We start from the raw sequence: 19,790 nt of genomic DNA on the forward strand, positions 1-19,790 counted from the left end.
CTAAAAAAGGGCTGTGGATCCATGAGCTTGGAGTGCTACAGTATTAGTTTAGATTTGTCTATATAATTGTATTGTGGAAGTGACTTGGAATTCAGAATTTATATCACCCTATGAAAACTTACTGTGCAGTTTTTATCCTCAAAATGTAATCAGACTGTTGTCTGAAGGCTTATTTCTAGAAGTGTGGGGCTTGCTCACAGGAAGCTATAAACTAAAAGATTTAAAAGTGTATATGCTTATGCATCTCCTTTGAGGTTGGCAATTTGTATCTAGTTCTGTAGCTATTAGCTTTTTCAAATTTAAGTGAGCTTTCACAGTACTACATACAGTCCTATAGAGAGCTTTTTTGCCAGAATGTTTTTCCTATGATCATGGAACAAACAGGTGGTAATGACAGAGCATGTTTTGGTCACAAGAAGTCTGTTATATGTAAATCCTCAAGCTTCTCAGACAAGGAAGTCTGTTAAATGCTGTTTGTTTGCTCTTATTCTACTGAAGACATTTGTCATTTGTTAAGATGTGTATTGTGCATACTGGGACTAATCTCTGATGCTGACCTTCCAACTTGGTATTTTGTGAGTTTTTTAATAGGTAAATACTGGCTTATTTTCATTAAACTTAAGGCTTTATGTTTCGTGTTCGTATATATGCCTTTTGTATTTAATCAGAAGTATCTGGATGGCAGAGCTAGAGGCTACAGAAAGATCTGCCTTAAACTCCAGGTACTCTTTTCTGTATTTCTTCAGGGGAATAGTAGCTCCTGGGTGGTATGGAGGGTAGCCAAGGGCACAGCAAGGTAAACTTGTAGTTATGAATAGTTATAAAGCCTTAACAGCTGCACATCTGCAGTGATGGTCTCTGTTTTCTCAAAATGTTGAGCTCTGTGTGCTGAGAAGGGAACTTTGAGAAACACTTTGCTTTCTGGCTGATTACTTACTGCAGTAGGCTGTTGTGGTCTAAGTCCTTGGGATACAGTTGGGGGAAGTTCTTTAAAATCAGGGAGAAAGAAAAAGAGGAAAGCAGAAATGGCATCAAACTTGTTTTGCCCCACTCCTGATGTTTGGGAGCTCCAAACCCAGTGTGATGCTGGAACAGCCTAAAAGTAGTAGCTGTGTTACAGATATGAGTAAAATAAGCAATTTGGTATGAGGAAAAAGGTCTGTAAGGTCTAAAGGACATATAAGGGATACATTTCAGATGGGAATTTTTAGAGATTAGCAGTTGGCCCTCACAGGCATCTGTGCACTTAACACTGCTGCCCATCTATAAAATGAAGGGAGAAGAAATAATCCCCTGTGTTGCAAAGGTACCAAGAGTAAAGAAAGTAATGCTTATATATTTAAATCAGTATTAAAGTAGTGGTGTCCGAGGGTGTGTGAACAGTGCAATTCTGAATTATTTGTCTGTTTCTTATTGAGATTATATAGTTGAGCTGTGCCTGAATTGGTTTTAATTCATTGTCTAAAACTCATAACCTAAATTGCTTGTACAGGGTGTTTTTCTTTTATAGGCTCTGCAAGCAACTTAGTATTATATTACATTGATCATGGGAAGACCAAGTATTGGTTTCTTCCTGTTTAAAACCTTTGGGAAACTGTTAAAAGCACACAAAAACCAATGCAAGTCTTCTGTGTAAATGGAAGTTAGGCTACAAGTCTTTTCAGATAGATGTGAGCTGTACTGTGCTTCCACTTCTGTTCCTTCATTGTTTCTGTTGAAATCTGGGTACAGAACTCATGGTCTTGAGCAAGGTTGGTGGCTTGGAACTGACCATAGGCATGCAAAATTAGGATCCTAGTCCCCTTATCTGCATCCTCACTGTCAGCCATTCCCTAGACAAAGGCTTCATCTCTGCCCCTCTCTACTTCCCTCCCCCTGCCCCTGTCTGGTGTGTTAATCGTTATGGAGGCATTAAGGAAAGATCTCTGTCTATTAGAGCAGCACAGTGCAGTCAAATGAATGAAGGACCCTTCTGTGCTTCATGGGTTTACAGTGCTCTAAAAAATGTGCCTCTTCTTTAGGTATGTAGCTGAACTTGACAAACGGGTGCAAAAGCTTGATGCAAATGGAGGCTGCAGAGTAAAAAGCCTTGTCATAAAAGCTTGTGATTGCAGAGCCCTGACCATCTGCCAGGAAGAGCATCATCCTCTGTTGCACTTCCAGCAAATGAAGTGAATGTTCAGTCCCAGGCCACAGATTGTGCAGTGGCACTTAGTCCCAACACTTCACATGCCTTACTGAAGTCGCACATGTAAAATTCATAACCTGTGAAAAGACAGAAAGGATGGCCAGATGAAGTAATTTCCTATTCTTTATCTTTAAACTGAGCTTTACCTATTCACTTCAATAATAAACATCCTAACCTGTGTTTGGGTAAAGCACACAGCTAGCTCCTGGTCTGAGGACTCTGGAGGAGGAAGGATTTATATTTTCCTTTGAATTCTCAGTGGTTTCTGAGAGTTTTTGTTCAAAAGGTGTCTTTATTTGAACTAGTTTGGATTCAGCTTACAGGCTGGCTGCTTGCTTGTGTGGGTTTCCCCTCTCATTTAAGTGCCCCAGCTACCAGATATGCCTTGAATAGGAGATACTTTCTTAGGTCCCTGTGGGTGTTTGGATGCTGTGATCAGATCATTGCCAAGACAGCAGTACTGGTTAACAAATTTAACTCTCTGCTAAACATCTCTTTCAATTCCTGAATCGCTTCCTAGATTTCTTCCTTCGTTCCCTCTTTACCATAGCTTGTTGTTTGGGTTTTTTTCAAGGCAAGAGTATTAGACACTCCACACAGCACTGCTCTTTCTGCATTGTTTTGTAAAATCACCACAATTGCAAAATAGAGGGAGGAACCTGGCCCATTCCGAATCAGTTAGCATGTGGTGTATTGTGACATTAGAAATTGAGGTAATGTTGCTTGCTGAGTAATTAAAGTCCCCTTTATTCAGTGCTACCTTTCCTATTTGTACAGAAGGGGAGACAAGACCCAGTTCTACATGCAGGTGTATGAATGAGCATGTTGCTGTGAGATCACATCCCCTTCGCAGAGTAGAGAAAGAGCAAACTGTGTTTAAACCTGTAGAGGCTGTCACTAAACTGGCAGTGAGAATTACTAGTAAAGCTCTCTTGTATCTGGCATATTGTACTGAAAGCAGTCTAATCTACTTATGCAAGTTCCCTGCCAATGTGCTAGGATTAAATCTGAGTTATTGTGGTACAGAAAACATTACTTTAATTGCTCTTGCAGTACAGCTTGGTTTTTCCTGACACATGTCAATTGAAGCCTTAAATGCTGCTCTGTTGGTCATCTCATTTACAGTGATTGGAAGGTATAAAGCATGCTGCAAACATTACAGTTAAGAAGTTAAAGTCTCTAAACCTGGCTAGCACTAGATTTAAAAAAAATTATGTAGACTATAGCTGTGGTTTAGGAGCATGCCGGTATGGGTATGCTTCCATGAATAGCTACTGAGGATTAACTATTCATGCAAGATGCTTTCATTCTTAAGCAAAGTTGTTGAGCTTTTCCTTTTCTTACAGCAGGTAATTGCAGCATTCATGGGGAGCCCTTGCATAATTTGAAGTAAGAAAATGCACATGAAGTGTCAGATGAAAAACTCAGGAGGCTAGAACTTCACGAGACAAGCTGTGTAGTTTATTGTGTTGCTGAAGACTCCCCCCCTCTTCTTTCTTTCTCAAATGAACGCAAGTTAAAAATTTTTATTTAAAATTATCTCTTCCCTGTGTTGTGTCCCAGTCACTTTCTGGGCTCTGAGGGGTGACTTGAGTGGATGATTTCACCCCTGGCGTTGACATGTTGTGTCCTCACTGCTCCCCATCCTTCATGTTTGAGAACTGCTCCTCTCCAAGTTAATGACAAACTTGGAAATTAGACCACCATTTTATTAGATATTCCTAGAGAAAAATTGTCCACATACATATGATGTTGTGGAAGGAAATTAGAAGCATAGAGTTGGGCAGTTGTGCTTCTATGTGATACTGAAAATGTGCTATGCTGCAGGAGAGGACAGATCCACATGCATGTAGCTGGGAAGTGACTTGGACCCTTTCTGTGGCTGTATGGCAGCAGTGGCAGCACAGAGAACAAAATCCCAGGGCTTGCAGGATGAAGGGGTTTTGGAGAGGAGGGCAGAGAAGTCTCGGGCTGGGAAGTGCTGTTACAAAAAGCCTGAACTGCCGATGGCTTGAAAAACACTTTTGTGGGGAGATGTGGGTTTTAGATCTGGAGCTAGATGTGGCTTGGACAAACAACCCTGAGCTGTGCTAATGGTTTACAGGCAGTCTGTCATCATCAGAAATGTTCCTTTAACCCCTCTGTCTCTGTGTTCACCTCGGGCATTTCTCTGTCTTCCTAGGCACTGCCAGGCCTTCTTGCTCGTGATCCTGGCTAAGTAGTAACGATTGCCAACATTTTAAGAGGGCTCCTGTGTCAAGTACTGTGAAAGCTAGAGAAGCAGAAGAAAGAGCAGAAATCTGTAGAAGCCTTCAAGGCTTTTACTGTGAGTCAGAAACGAGAAAGGACATCTGTACAGTGCAGTGTAGTTAATCCAGCCTGAGTCCCAGCGCTGTCCTACAGAGGCAGCAGGGAGGAGAAACCTTTACCCACATAAAACTGGGATTAATACAAGGATTTTGTTAACTTGTGAATTGAGCCATGTATGCTAGCTTCAGACAGAGGGACCTTTTTGAATTCAGAGGCAGGCAGTTGACCTTCAGCAAATGTAGAGACCTTACTTGTTTTCTTAGGTGTGTTGGTGTGGGGAGAAAAAGCTTTGGTGACAGAGACATCTGCTTAAATGTTTCCCATATCACTGTCCTGGGCGTCCTCAGTTTTTCTGAGTGTTTCTAAATGGTAATCATAAAATGTTGTTGTGATACTAATTTTGGAAATTGGATGCACCACCAAACTTGTGTCACTGTGTATCTTAATAAACAATTTTACTATTGCATGTTAATTACATTATCTTGCTCATAGTATTCTAGTGAGCAGCCTTATGTTTTAACTCAGTGGATTTTCTTTCTCTTTTTTTCTCCTCTCTAAGTTAGGTCATTTTAACCTTTTGTAGCTAGTTTAAAGATGTGTACCTTCTTATTTTTAACCCATCTGTGGATGTCAGGCTGCTTGGATCCAGTGCTTTAGCAGATAAGCATATTTGGAAACTCTAAGAATGAGTCATGTTAACTGGTATCACTCTCCCCCAGTGCTCTGCACCTCTTGCTCTTTCCTTCTTCCTTAGAGGCACAGTTAAGGTATCTTGGGCTTTAATTATTTACTTAACATCTCTGAAAAATCAAAAGCAGAGCTGTTTTTCTAGGCATATTTCTGAAATGTAGCACATCTTTGGGTAAAATATCTTGAGTACCTTCAATGAGGATGAAAACTTGAGTATGCTTAGGTACTTGCTAGCCCCTTTCTTTTTCCTGTCCTCCCTCACCTGGGGTGGGGACAGGCTGCTGTCTAAGCACGGGGCTGATGCCCAGAGTTCAGGCACGTTCCTTTTGAGTATAGCACCTTGCTCTTTGTCCTGTATGTGATTTTATTTATTTATCAATAAAATATTTAAGCAGTGGCACTGTTTCTTCAGACAGCTCCCTGTGAAATCCTGCATGCTGGGAGCAGGGATTGTCCCTATGTGCTAGATGTGGGTGTACAATACAGAAAGCCATGCATTAACACCTGGGCAGCAGTCTGTGTTTCAATAACACTTCCCTTGTGCTTGCCCATGGAGTGTGTTGCAAGGGTGCTGCTTTTCAGCTTCAGACACACCATCCTCCTTGGGGCTCTCCAAATGTCTGGCAAGTGATAGCACTAAATCTTGCAGCGTAAATAAATACAGCCCAGCTCTGTAGATAAGAGATCAACACAGAGGTTAATTTGCATCCTGTGCTCATCTGAAAAGAGTCTCTGATAATCTTCTGCGGTGGCTGGAGCAGTTGCAAATGGCATCTCTCACTGCATCTCCCTGGCTAAAGGCAGGAGTGATGGAGAAATGTGGGGCATGGCGAGGAGGATGCTGGGCTGCAGCTCCCAGTGTGAGGACTGCCCTGGGGTCTGTCCCTCTCTGCTGTGGTGTGATTGGTGCCAGCTCCAAAATGGGAAGTAGCCCAAGGCTGCTGCTGAGCTAACAGCTTCTGTTCCTTGTCAAGGCCAGCAGCGTTGACAGAGTGCTGTGTGGGTGGGTGCTGCTTGGGGGACTGGAAATAGCATCTCTGCTTGGCACTGTATAGAGCAAGCCCAGGTGGGGAGGTGGTGCTAGGTAAATGCTGGGCAGCAACTGCCTTCAGATTGCTAATAAGCCTGTACAGACAGATTCTGAGGCTTAAACTCAGTATCTGTTCTTAAACTCAGGTTCAGTTCAAACAAGAAAACAGATGTTTAATAGATATTTCCACACTGTTTTATCTTGAAAGTGCAAATCAATCCCAACTGTGAAAGTACTTTGCCATCAGTAAGCTTTCTGCACATCTTTCCTAAAACACAGAAAATGTCTTAATTTAATGTCTCCTGTAGATTACTTGAAATTTATATATGCACGTAATTTAAGCTGTCATGATTAAATGTATGCAAACTGGTATTTGAAAGGAATACAGTTTTCAGGGTTCAAACAAGGAGCGGGGAATAGTCTGAATACGTATATAAATTCCTTTTTGTCTTGAGATAATTTTTGAGATGTAGGTTTCTGTAATATATCACTTTGTTTTTGAGTATAAACTGCTAGAGCAGCTTATTGGCAGATTTTTTCATACCTGGTGGGGACTGTACACAAGCACTGAGCAACCATTACCCAGGAGATGCTCTCACCCACCCTTTTCCCTGCTGTCTGAGAAAGCCCACTTTATGAGAGAAAGAAGGCATCACCTGCCTTCTGCTCTGTGGGCTTGGGGTTTTTCTGTGTTTACATCATGGAGGTGGTGGTTATCAATGGTCTCACTAACTAATCAAATTGCTTTTTAATTCCTGCTTTCTGCAGGAATTAAAAAGTATTTTCAGTATTCTGCTGAGTTCATTCAAGGGGTGCTGGTAAATCTGTTGAGGCATGCAGTCTTCTGATTTCCCACTCTCCTAGCCTGCCAGGATGAGCTCCTGGGCACCAACAACATCCTTCTGCAGTAACTGGGTTGTGAGGGAGTGGGGACCCCTTCCTTGCTGAGAGACTGTGATCTTGAAAATTACACATTCCATTGATGGATATTAAAATATACAATATGTATTTCCCAGTAGCTCAGTAATTATCTAGAAAATAGTACTTTTGCCAGCCTCACAATTTTATGTTTAAAGTGTATAACATTGACCATTCATTCTATGGGAAGAGGAGAGGGGTAGTATAAATATGGCTTTTCAGTCAGCAGAAGGGATTAAATGATGATGCAGTAGAACTGGTGAGGGTGATGGTGGCAAATACTTGTTTTCTGTAGCTTCCCAAGGTTTGCAGAAGTGTGTTCTTTAGACTCACATTTGATTAGCTTTCATTCACTTATTTTGGTAATCGGATGCTGGAAGAGGCATGTAGAGTTGTTGATACTTGCATGTTTCTTACATGCTTGTTTCTTTACTGCCCCAGAAATCAGTTGATGTATTTAAATAACACACACATCAAAAAAAAAAAAAAATCCTTCTGAACTTTCAGTATGTTCTGGCTTTCTTATAGGCTGGTCCAGGGACCATCATCATGGCTTCAGGAGTCCAGGATTTTAACAGAACAGAGTCTGACAGACTGAATGAGATCAAAGGTCACCTGGAAATAGCCTTACTGGAAAAACACTTTTTACGTAAGTATAAACTGCTCTGTGGAGAGAATTAGTTTAGGACTTCTGAAATAATGTTTCTCTAACTGTAGGAGTTGGCATCAGAATTTTGAGGTGTGCTGATGTGCAGATAGTATGTGGGTTTATGCTTCCCTAAGAAGAACTTAAAAGCATTCCCAGGGTTTCTGGGTCACTTGGGTATTTTTTTCCTCATTGCATTCCTCACAACATACTCACAATGTGACAAAAGCTGCGTAGTTGAAGTCTTGATGTTGACATCTGTAGGTTGTCTTAGAACGAAGTAAGTCAACATTAATGTGCCTGCAATAGGGGTTTTTCTTTGTAGTAGTAATTGCTAAGAAGAGATTTATGAAGGGGACACCAGTTCATTTTTGTGGCAGCTGTTTCAACAAATAATGCATCTTAAAACACGTCTCTTAACATTATGTGTATTATTGGTAAGTGGTGTTAGAAGTACAGAGAAGAGTGTCTGTAGATTTAAAGTGTACATTATGTACATACTTATGTACATGTATGTGTGTATAATGAGAAAAAGTTGTCATTCATGGCTAGAGGCAGCTGCAAGATTTTGGAGATTTTATCTCAGCAGGTCTGAACTGTTGATTTTTAAGACAGGATACTTAAAAACAGAAAAATGGAAAACAAAACAATTTGATAGAAGTAGAGATATCTGTAATAAACCAATGGGAATTCTTGCTCAGTTGCTTCCCAAAATGGCCATTTTAATATTTTGGTTTTGAACTTCAGAGTATGAGGGTTGTTTTTATCTGTTCAAAGCTTGTCAGATATTTTCTAAGGAGTAGAAATAACAAGACCATAGATTCTGTTCAATTTCTAGGCTATAATCCAATGACAAGACTTAGGTTTTTATCTTCAGCATGTTCTCAAGGATTTGTCATTAATTTTCTGTGACTTGTTTTTTACTTGGCAATACTTCTTTGATATGTTTTCCCCCCCAATGTGTATAAGAGGGAGGCCTGATAAAGGAGACTGGGCAGGAATTTATAACAAGCTGCTGTCAACTTCCACCAATCCCTGGAAGAGGTATCATGGTTGGAATGTCAGGCAAAAACTGAAAGATCTGTTTGACTTGCCTTGTTAGTTTCAGTGATTTACTTGATTTTTATTTAATTATTAGGTACAGAGTTGCTGTATACTCCTTCCATCCCCAAAGATACATTGCTTAAGCTCCTGTTATACAGCTGTGTTTTAGGCTAGACTGGACACATGTGATTTCTCGATGCAATCTAATGTGCAACAGAAACAGTAGGACTTAGCAGAACTGATTTCCGATTTGAAGTAGGATGTGCTTTTTGATGTAAAAACATGGTAGGGCTCCCAGGCACTTCCATGGCTGGTGAATTCATACTCCTTCTTAGTATGTTCTTACAGTAACTAAATGGGGCACACAGGTTTGTGCATATTGATAGTCTTCAGGTTCCTGCTGTAATTTGAAAACCTTCTGATCAACTGTTACTTGTAGGTGAATCATTTTTCCTTTGTGCAGAGCTTTGTAATGAGCTCCAGGGTGAAGGATAAGGAGGATAAAGTTTACCCCATGTGTAAATTTGAGCGGACGTTTGGGGGTTCAGGCCAGTGGGGTGGTTCAGCTGGGTGCCTTGAGTCAGCCGGGGGTGTCTCCGGCCCTCACCTCTTCACCAGCGCCTGATGTTTGGTGTAGCTGAAATTACAGCATTGTCCTCACAAATTGCTTGTAACTCTGTGCATAAAAACAAAAGTAATAATCATAAACTGGTTGAGAAATAAGTGAAATAAAGTTTATCCCTTATTTGGCCACTTTCCATTCAAAATTTTGGGATGAAATAGGTCACCATGTTTGTCAGTTGGAGTGAAGTAGGAGTTCAGCTTTTGCATATAGCTCCTGAGTTCTTACCGTTCTTTTTTCCTTCTCTTTTGAGTTGGTTTTGGATTTTTGATACTAGAAATGCTTCATTATTGTTTTCTTCCAAAAGTGAACTAATGCTGTGCAGAAAAAGCATTCTTGAAATGTGCAGTTTGTTCACTTCAGTTTGGCCTTGGAAGAAAGCCTGGTCATTATTTTTTTTAAATCCTATTGCTGCAGTAGGTGTTTTTTAGGAAGGCTGGTTGCTCTGCAGTTTTTCCATACTATTTTTAACCATGGAGTCCCTTAAGGACTCCTTGCTATGATTGTGGTTTTGCATAAGCTGTTTGCCATGTCCACGTACTCCATTTCCTCCAGCTGGGCATGCAAAAATCAAAGCAAATGCTAGTTAGTGAGGGAAATATCTAAAGCTTCATGCATTTGCTTTTTAGTGTGCTGTAGTTCTACTTGTCATCAGCTTGATTCTGACTTTTTTTGGTCTCTTCTATTCTTTTATTGTATTGGTGTCATCAGACCAGGAGGTTTAAGGAGGAGAGATTTCCTCTCAGCTCTACGTCATGTGTAATGTACACATTCATTACGCAGCTGCAAGTCAGTGTAGGTCTGTAATTTGACTAAAGTTTTTCTCTAAACGTCATTCAACCATTGGTAGGCACCAGCAATGGGTGCAGTTTGGCTGAGTAGTACATTCAGTGAAGCACATCCCAAACCTAACTGTAGCCTCTGTGAGCTGCAGGGGAAATCCAGAGCAAGTAGGTATGGAGACAAGCTGTTGTCTCTAAGGGGAAAATATCATCATCTGAGATGCCAGATGAATGTCTTCTTTAGGAAGGAGGTAATCTAAACACCCAGAGATGTGAAGATGGAGAGGAATTGCTTGGCATGTGCAGAGCTGTAAATGCAAATCATATGTGTCTGGAAACGCAAGGGATTTAAGCTGCGGATTGACAGAAGGGTGAGGCACGCGGAGAATGGGATCTTGGATAATGTCTTTAGCAAGGGGGAGGGATCATCTGATTCTTGCAGCTAAAGGGGCTAAAGTTGCTTTTCCTGTCTGTGTGGGAGTGGTCTTAATCTTTTTGATCTAATGGCTCATTCTGAGCCTTATTATAGGAATGCTGAAAATGTGCCTGTTGGGTTTGTGGTATTAGTGTGCGTTCTTTCAGAAAAAGTCTTGGAACACCAGCTCAATGAAGAGTGCAAAGGGCTTAGTCTGCTGGAGTTTCCAGTGCATGTGGTTGGAAAGAGCTTTTTCTTGGAGCTGGGGCAATCAGAATCCTTTATTTCTAAAGGACTTCCTGTTATAACTTAGTTTTTCATACAAGTGAACACTGCCTTGGGCTAGTTGAGGGCTCTGTTTGGGAAGGCAGCTACTGACCCAGGGCAGTTAGATTGATATGCTAAGATAGTAGTGATTTTAGTGTTTCCATTTCAAAACCTGGTTGTATCTTAACAAAAAATGAAATTGTACTTGGCTGCTGTTGCATTTGAAAGACAAAACCACCAACAAAACAATCTTTCTGCTTTTGCGCCTTTTCTGTTTGAGGTAAATGCCTTGATTCCTGTTGCTTACTGTGCCTGCTTATAGAGGGCAGTTTTGGAGATATCAGTGCTCTTGTCCTGGTACCACAAGGTGCTTTGTAAGCACACATGCATCCTGTGGTTTACATGAAGTATTAGCTAATTCTAATTCAAGGGTGTTCAAGCCTTTTGCAATGTGGAATTCAGCAGCTCAGGAAAGAGATGGTAGCACTAGCTGAGAGTGAATAAACCCGGTGACTCTTAGAGAAGAGGGTTAGTCATGAAACTGGTAAATCAAAGTAACCTCACACGAGGTTGAGGATTACTAGAAGGAAATATAACCCTCTCCCACAAGTGTTTTTGCGTTCCACTCCATACAGCAGTCTGTGGCAGGAGTCTTTAAGGTCTTTCCACATCAGTGGTCTCAGTCATGATTTTTATACCACATGACAAAAGAAGTTGGGATTATTCTGCTTTTGCATTGAAATTTCTGCTCTGGCACACTGTTCATCCTCGTGCCTTTTTGAACCATTTATGTGACTAACTCCACAGTATTTTCTCTGGCTCCCACTTTCTGATATAAATGACCTGATGATTCTTTTTAAGAACAACCTAGAAGAATACTTACCTCATGGAAGTAGAGTTCTAGAAAACCATACATTATTCTCAGGCAGAACTGGCATGTTAGAAAGTGTTAAACCTCAGAGACCAAGCATGTGCTGACCAGCAAAAGACCTATGCTGAAAAGTCCAGTTGTGTGCAGAAATGCTAATACCTCCTCAAACAGTCCCAGTCATTCTATGCAACAGATAAACAGTGAAGCTGTGCCAGTGTCCAATTACCAACTGTGTCAGAATACCTTTGGTTTAATTTCTCCTGATACAAGGGTCACACCAGCTGCAGTGGCAGAGCTAGAGAAGAGCAGAATAGATTCACTGCATTGGTTTTGCTGTTTTCTTACTGACGTAGCAGCCTGTAATCTGAACCTTAGGTTCAGAAATCTTGAAGCAGAATCTAGAGCTGATTTGAGCTGATTTACATAGCAGGTGAAGACTCTGGCAAGAGAATAAGCAGCTGCTGTGTTTATCTGAGTGACCCAAATACCAGCTGTGGGCCATAATAGCCATTCCTTGCTACATGGTCAACCCTTGGCCAAGTGATCCTGATGCTGCACCATGGGCTCTGAAATAAAGTGTGCTGAGGGTGCTGTGGCACTGGAGCTTACACTGGGTTTCTCACACCCTTTACTCCTTCCTCTAAACTTCCTTTCTTTCAGTTTACAATCCTGGACTCCCTCGCACTAAAAATATGTCCCTAGGAGATTTACATGTCTCTTTTGAGATTGTAGAGTTCTTCTGATGAAGACTGGTTTGCCTGTGGTGACTTTTGGGAAATCTTGAATGTTTATCCTGGGCACCCAGAGGAAGACACAGTAAAAATATGTGAATCCAGGTTTTGCTATGGTGCTGTCTCTCTACTAGAGCTGTTGTCATTTGCTTACTACCAAATTTTAAAGTTTTTCTAGGTCTGACTTCTGATTGAGAGACTTCTCAAAAACTGCAGAAAGTTTCTTAAGAGGTGCAGGAAAGGTTTTGCTTATACCGAAAGATACTTATATACCGTGTATGTTGAGTTCATTTCTAGCCTTCCTGGGCAAAAAAATAAACATCCTTCAAAACTCTGACTTCATTTTCCTGGAAACGCTATTAGGAGAGGCAGTTGTGAGCAGTGTAGAGCATTTGTCTGGGAGTCAAGGGGCCTCAATACAGACTAATGAGCATTCAGATCTCCATTTCTTATCTTCAGGGACTCTGCTCTGACTGGTGGAGGAGGCAGATTGGGCTTTTGCTTGCTCTCAACTTGGCTTCTAAGAGCACGAGGTTCCTGAGACCAGGGGAGAGGGGAAGGATGTGATTCTATCCCAGTACAGCAGCAGGCTGGAGTCCTGGGCTGAACCTTTGTCTGAGCCTGGTTTGTGCAGTCTGCCCTTGTCATTGTACAAAGCATGTACTTGATGATGTAGGTGATGGTGCTGTACATGAAGATGTCCAAAGGCTGCAGGAACTTGAGTTGTCACACTGCCTTTTCATGAGACTGATGGACCACAAAAGATGCAGCACAGTGCTCAGAGGGATGTATTATTTGAGCTGCTCTGGAGCCTTGAACAGATACCACCTACACACTGTGTTATGTATGTGGGCTGTGCCTGTTTCTGCCTTTTTTTGTGTGCCCAGCTTGGTTTAATTGCAGAGATGGTGTGAAAACCCAGGCAAGGCAATGGTCAGCAGTGCTGTGCCTCCCCCTTTTGTATAACTGGGACGGAGATTTTGGGAGCCCCGTGTGGAACCTGCATTTCCCTGCTCAGCTTAGTAACACAAAAGCCTTGGAAGAGCCTGCTGCTATTCCTAAGCCAGACGTTATTTCAACATTTATAGACTGTTTCACTTCTGCCAAAACCACAGAGTGAAAACCATTCCTGCAATAATGACAACATTTTTGCAGCTCTATTTTTTTTAGGTGGGTTTTGCAACACTTCTGGCATTTTTATTCTCTGAAATTTCTGAAAATTCATAGAGGAGCAGTATTTTTCACGACTTTTAAGCTGTCCTTTTAAGTGTATCTAGCAATACAAAACTTTCCACTTGATGTTTTGAGAAGGGGGTCTGTCTCAGTAAGCTATATTTTCAGGAAGTGTAATTTAAAATCCTTCCCTAATGAAGGGGAAATGATCCAAGTCTGTGTCTATTACAACATGATAAAGCTCCACTGAAAGCACTAAATGTAATTGTAAAGTTACTACTTGGTAGTTAGCATAATGATTTTGTGCAAACCTTAGCAATGGCATCTTAGTTCTTTCTAACCTCACCCACTCGAAGTAGGACATAACAGGAATGGTGAGAGAGGAGGCTGGAACAGTTTGCACAGAGGAAGAAGACATTGTCAAATACAATGTGTTTTGTAAATCAGTCTTCATCATCACATGAAAGAGAACACTTTATATGAAACTCTTGCTGTTCAGGTGAGGAGAGTAGTACCAGTGAATATTAACTGATTGAGAGAGGGTGATGGTTCAGACTCTGCCTTCCCTCCACTGTTTCTGGATCAGAGTTGGCTTATTTCTTATAAGCAGAGCAGGAGCCCTGTCAGCACGCTGCTCCCTGTCCTGTAGGCATATGCAAAGAGGCTCAAAAACTGGTCCTCTAAAGGTCTGCTTAGAGCTCAAAGGAAGGGAAGCACAAAGGAAGGATGGAAACGAAATAAAGCAAAAAATGATTGTTTAACTGCCAAACCTGTGTTAAAGTTTTTAAAGGGAAATTGACATGACTGGTTCTGAAAATGACAGGTTCTTTGTTTTGATGTGTGCAGACTTAGCTGGAGAAAGGTGATACTGAAAATGTGGGATTTATATTTATCCATCTCACTTTGCCATTCTACCAAAGTGCCTATATAAAACAGGGCAGAGAGGAGGGAAGGATATGCACTCAGTAAAGATACTTAATATTTAATGATTCTGTTTGCCTTTTGGCTTTTTAAGACACCAATATTACGATTAGAAAATCTTTTTTTTTCTGCATGAAAGATTCATGCAAACAAGCAAGAGGCCTGACCACAAGGGAAAGCCATTAAATTGACAAATCAAGATGTTCACAAATGCAAAAAAAAAAAAAAAAAAAAAAAAAAAAAAAAAAAAAAAAAAAAAAAAAAAAAAAAAAAAAAAAAGAGTTCTTCCAGACCAGTTATTGTTCAGCTCTGGACAGCTCTGGAAGAGCTATGGAGAACAAGAATACTGGTATCAATTTTGACAAAGGACATTTTTAGGCTCTTCCAAGTGAAGTGTAGAAATCCAAGCATGAAAGATGACATGACCTTAAAGAAGAAAGGACAGTTAATAAAGTGGAGCTGCTGGAGTGATGGCTTAAATAAGCACTTTGCCAAGCATCTGGCAGGCAAAGAAGTAGAATATCTCACAATGTCTGGGATCAGAAGGTAATGTTTTATCTGAAATCTTTTGGGTAGATTTATGATAAGTTCTTTGGCAATCTCTATGGTTCTCAAGTCACTGATGGAAAAAAACATATGCCCTGGAGAAGGAGAATCGTGGATTAGAAGAAGAACAGGTAATGAATAATGCACAATGCACTTAATTAATAAGCTGTATCTAGTTATAGCTATGAACTGTGAACATGTCTTCAGAGCAGTATGTAAATTGCAGAGTAACTGTAAGCAGGAAAAAAACAGGTTAGAGAATTCCATTGCAGGTTCTTCCTCCATCACTGCCTGTTGTTCGGACAGTATTCTTTGTCTTTGCTTTATCATAGGTGATGGAGCCATTCCATGTCTCTTACAGCACTACCATTTGCTGCTGGTTTTAACGGTGAAGACTAAAAAAAAAGCTCCTTAGTGTCTATGATGATAAAAATATCTGATGTTTTCAGACTCCTGACATTTTGTTAGTAGTTTCATGTAGTGAGTTTAATTGGGACAAAGTTAACACATTAGCTTTCTGTAGGAACTGGGAGTCTGGTAAAGGTGGAAGCTGCCTGCCCTCAAGACAACTCCCAGGGTCTAGCTCCATCAGCACAACTGGTGAGATCCAGATTGAAAGTGTGTGGTTGGGATTTAATGTGTTTAGTAACAATTAAATAACATACTTGAACTCCAGTAATGTTCAAAGGGTTGTAAGGAGATTTACCATGATTAGCATAGATGTAGAAGGGTTATTTTTGTCCTGTTAAGTACTGGTATTTCCCCATGTAAATATGACAGGGTTGCACACATGCTTTTTGCCATTTCTAGTTTTTAACTCAGATTAAATTCCTTAGATTTAACACTAAACTGAATTCAGGTAGCTAGAAACAGTGACTGGCGGTCTCTAGCTCTGCTCTGAAATAAATTTTTGGTCACTTTGTCCCAGAGGGGGATTTTGCAATCTACCTGTAGGTCTAGGAATAAATGGTATTATATAAAACAGCTATGAGGAGGCTCCCTAATCTACCTCCAATCCTAGGATTAAGGGAAACATCCGCTTTACTGCACAAGCAGTTTGGAATTAGAAATCCAGCATTCTGCCATGCCTTTCTATCCTGATGTATCATCCTTCTTTTCTTAACACTATTCACATTCTGTTCAGTCTCACCAGAACTAAATACTAAATACTTGGGTGTTTAAGTGCTTTTTATCAGGTGATATTCTGAGGAGTAAACTGAACTTTTTCATTTGCTGTAGTGGCTGATGCTGTAAGATGATGCAACAAAACACTGAGTGCTGCTGTCTTTTAGCAGTTATGTGATATCAGCTAAGCTTTTTGAAATGCTACGTCTTTCAATTGTCAAATCCTTAAGAGTTCAGGCGTGTCAGTTCCATTACACTTCATAGAGGATAAAATGCTATAGAAAAACTGAAAAGGATAAGTTTTTTTGGTGACCTGTGAGATACATCACTGATGATGGTCGTTACTATGGGGTCAGTTCTACTAGGGTTTATAGTGCAATCAGAAATGTAATGCTTACTGTCCTTGAAACATTGCCTTATCTTACAGACTTTTATAGCTCATTTTAAAAGAGCAATAGCATCCAGATTTTCTCCTGTTTTTCTACACAAGTTGACTTTTCTAGAGAGCTTCTAAAGCATTCTTTCGGAGTCACACTTGCTGTCACAACCTGAAGGTTTACTCAGTGTGTAGGTATTTAGAGGTTGTGACTGAGTTCATAGGCCTCTCTAAGACTCCAGGGCATGGAGGTTTTTTACTCTAAGTTCTCTACTTTATTACAGATTGCGACAAAAATCATGGCCAGCAACTATACCTATGATTTTTAACTCAAATATATATATAAAAATATATATTGAACGGTTAAAAATTCCTGGGAGCAATCAGTAGTATGGCAGCAACCAAGTGGGAGTATACTGTTACAGGCTTCTACAAACTTTTCACTAATGAAGAAAACTTTCCAGTAAAACCACAGAAAATGTAATTATGATGGATTATTTATATGCATATACAAATGCTTACATTAATACAAGTATCCAGCTTATTGAATAGATGTCAGAATGGGCCAAACCATCCCAGATGTGAGAGGAAACTGTCCTGTGTGAGGGTTCAAGATCTCTTAGAAAGTTTGTGTGAAGGGTTCATCCTGTTTAGGAAAAGAAAAGTATGTGCAGCATGCAAAGTTCTTGGAGAGAGAAGTTTAGTTTTGGATAAAAATTAAGTCATATCAGACAGAAATAAGGAAGTGTAGGACATTACCACTTCAGCAGCCAATAGATTCTTTAAATTTCTATATTTCACCCAGAATAGCCAACAGATGTTGTTTTCTGTTTGCTCAGGCTAATTATTATTTTTCTAGACTGTTTTCTTTTTCCTGCAGATAAAACAGCCAATGGCAATTACCAAGTCTTACTTCCTCAGGATGTTTTCCCTGTTTTTGGACTATTTTTCACCTTTTCAAATGATAAGTGGCTTGTGATTCCTTGTTTTTATGCTTATCAATGGTGTCTCAGGTTGTCTCAGGTTTCTAGGTACCAGGCTGTGCATTTCAGAGAGGCCAGCTTCACTTCTCAACAATGCTTCTGGTTCCCAGGTCTAGTTTCCAGGTATACCAGCATTTTCTCTGTCAGTATTTCATCAGACACTTTCTTCTTCTAGTAATTTCCCTCCTCTAACCAGGTCACCTTTATGGCTGCTCACTTCACCTGAATGTCCAGCTAAGACATGAACTGAGCCTCCAGCAGTATTTTAATGTTTCTTGCTCTGGAGGAGATAGTGAGCCATGATGGATATGCCTGGGAAGGAAATTATGGAAATTATGATTAATCTGGAAGCTTGACATTTTATGTTTTATCCTTTTGTGTGTGTGCAGAGTGGGGAGGATGTTTGAATTTTGACTGACTGAAGATGAAATCCAAGGAGCCTTCCATTTTCAGCATCATGGAGGGTACTCATCTGTAAAACTCAGTAGATAAATACAGTGGTGAAATGTTCTTATGGATTCTTCCCAGGGGTCTGTGACCTCTGCTCTTTGTAGCCAGCTTCAGTCATTCTGCAGGAGGGCACTTCAGGGATAGAGAAATTTGCTTTAAAAGTGTAGTTCAGCTTGGCTAAATGGTAGATTATTTCAGGGGAGAGGGCAAGGAAGAACTTCCCCCTCCCTTCCCCTCTCTGTGGCTTCTGTTGCTTAGCAGACTTAGGAGTATTTAACTAACTGGGCACGAAGGTTTTAACAGTGCCAGACCACACTGCTGCCAAAGTAGCAACAAATACTGCTTTAAGGACTTGATGAGGTGGATTTGAATTGCAGTCATGTATGGGAAAGTTAGGAAATGCTCTGAAATGTGAAGCTATGACAGTTCTTAAGGATTGGATATTGTATTTTTTTAGTTTGTTTTATAGGAGTTCTGCCTCTTTCACTGTGCACTCTTTAACTCTGCCTCTTTCCATAAAGAATATTTGGCACTGCTTGTCCTATTTGGAGGACAAGAGGTAAAATTTCTGGAGGTTTTGTTTTGGTTTTAGTAGTACAAGATGTAGCGCAATCAGAACAACTGGAATAAAGAAAGCTGGAAAATCTGACTTTCAAGGACATCGAGGTTAATTTATAATGTGTGTGGTTTTCTTATGTACACAAAATGCATAGTCACTTCCTCTTTAATAAAACAAAAAATGCGTAATGAAGAATTTTTTCCCTTTAATGGTCTTGAGAAGATAACATCTCTCTCAAGCTTTGGAACTTTCTGTGATATCTTCATGATATTGCACAAGCTCCAGTGCATTTGAAGTGCAACAGATGTTTCCCCTCAGCTGTGTGCAGGCTCTTGTTCTGGAGCAAGGCAAGCTCTTGAAAGTAGGGTAAACTAATTATAAATGTAGTTTTCTTGTTGGATTTAAAATTCCTTGTGGAGACGTAATTAGGAACAGCTGCATGTAGAAGTCTGCCCTTATATCCATATCTTTCCATTTATTTACAGGAGAGACAGTACCTTCTGCACCAGTGACACTTTCCTACCCCACCCTTGGGGAGTCTCAGATTTAGTTGCTGGAGGATAACGTGGTGGTTTCTGTGCTCCAGCTCTTCTTCCCAGGGTCACTAACTATCTCTCAGTGGGGAGATGGGTAACAGCACTCCTTTCCTTTTGGTGGACTTCAGTCTGTAGCCACACAGTGGAAGCCCTAGTGTTGTCCCTTTGATTCCTGTATCTTCTTCCCATCTCTCCTAATTCTGTGCTCTGAAGCTCTTGCTCTGCTGCAGGAGTACAGACAATCGGCAGATGAAGTGATGGGACACACTGCACAGGGCTTCCAGCAGGGCACGGAGAGTGTATCGGTTCCTCTGGACATTTGCTCTACAGCTTGAGACCTTCTCAAAAAGCATAGTGGTTGGAGTCAGTCAGGCTCAGATACCAAAATTCTCTGGTTATCAAAGACTTAAAAGGCAATATGTGAGAAGAAACAAAAGAGTTTGTGTAACAACCCTCTGGAGGGTATAACATAGTATTCCAGTCTTGTAAAACAATGTAAAAAGCCTGAACCTGCTATGTTTGTGATGGTAGTAGAATTAGAAAGTAGTATCTGTTCTGGTTTGTTGTAAACTTGAAATATATCTGCTGTTCTACTATTGATTGTTGT

General features: G+C 40.5%; 1 protein-coding gene across 3 annotated transcripts in view; it reads left to right on the top strand.

The window, feature by feature from the left end:
* Positions 1 to 19,790, top strand: part of GRAMD4 (GRAM domain containing 4) — a 74,579-nt gene that overhangs the window by 23,449 nt on the left and 31,340 nt on the right. For all 3 annotated transcript variants that reach the window (XM_068189750.1, XM_068189751.1, XM_068189749.1), the window contains exon 3: positions 7,665 to 7,785. In XM_068189750.1, the coding sequence (XP_068045851.1) occupies positions 7,665 to 7,785 (121 nt within the window). The remainder of the gene's footprint in view (positions 1 to 7,664; positions 7,786 to 19,790) is intronic.

This window comes from Anomalospiza imberbis, chromosome 5, assembly GCF_031753505.1.
Source record: "Anomalospiza imberbis isolate Cuckoo-Finch-1a 21T00152 chromosome 5, ASM3175350v1, whole genome shotgun sequence".
NCBI classification, from domain to species: domain Eukaryota; kingdom Metazoa; phylum Chordata; class Aves; order Passeriformes; family Viduidae; genus Anomalospiza; species Anomalospiza imberbis.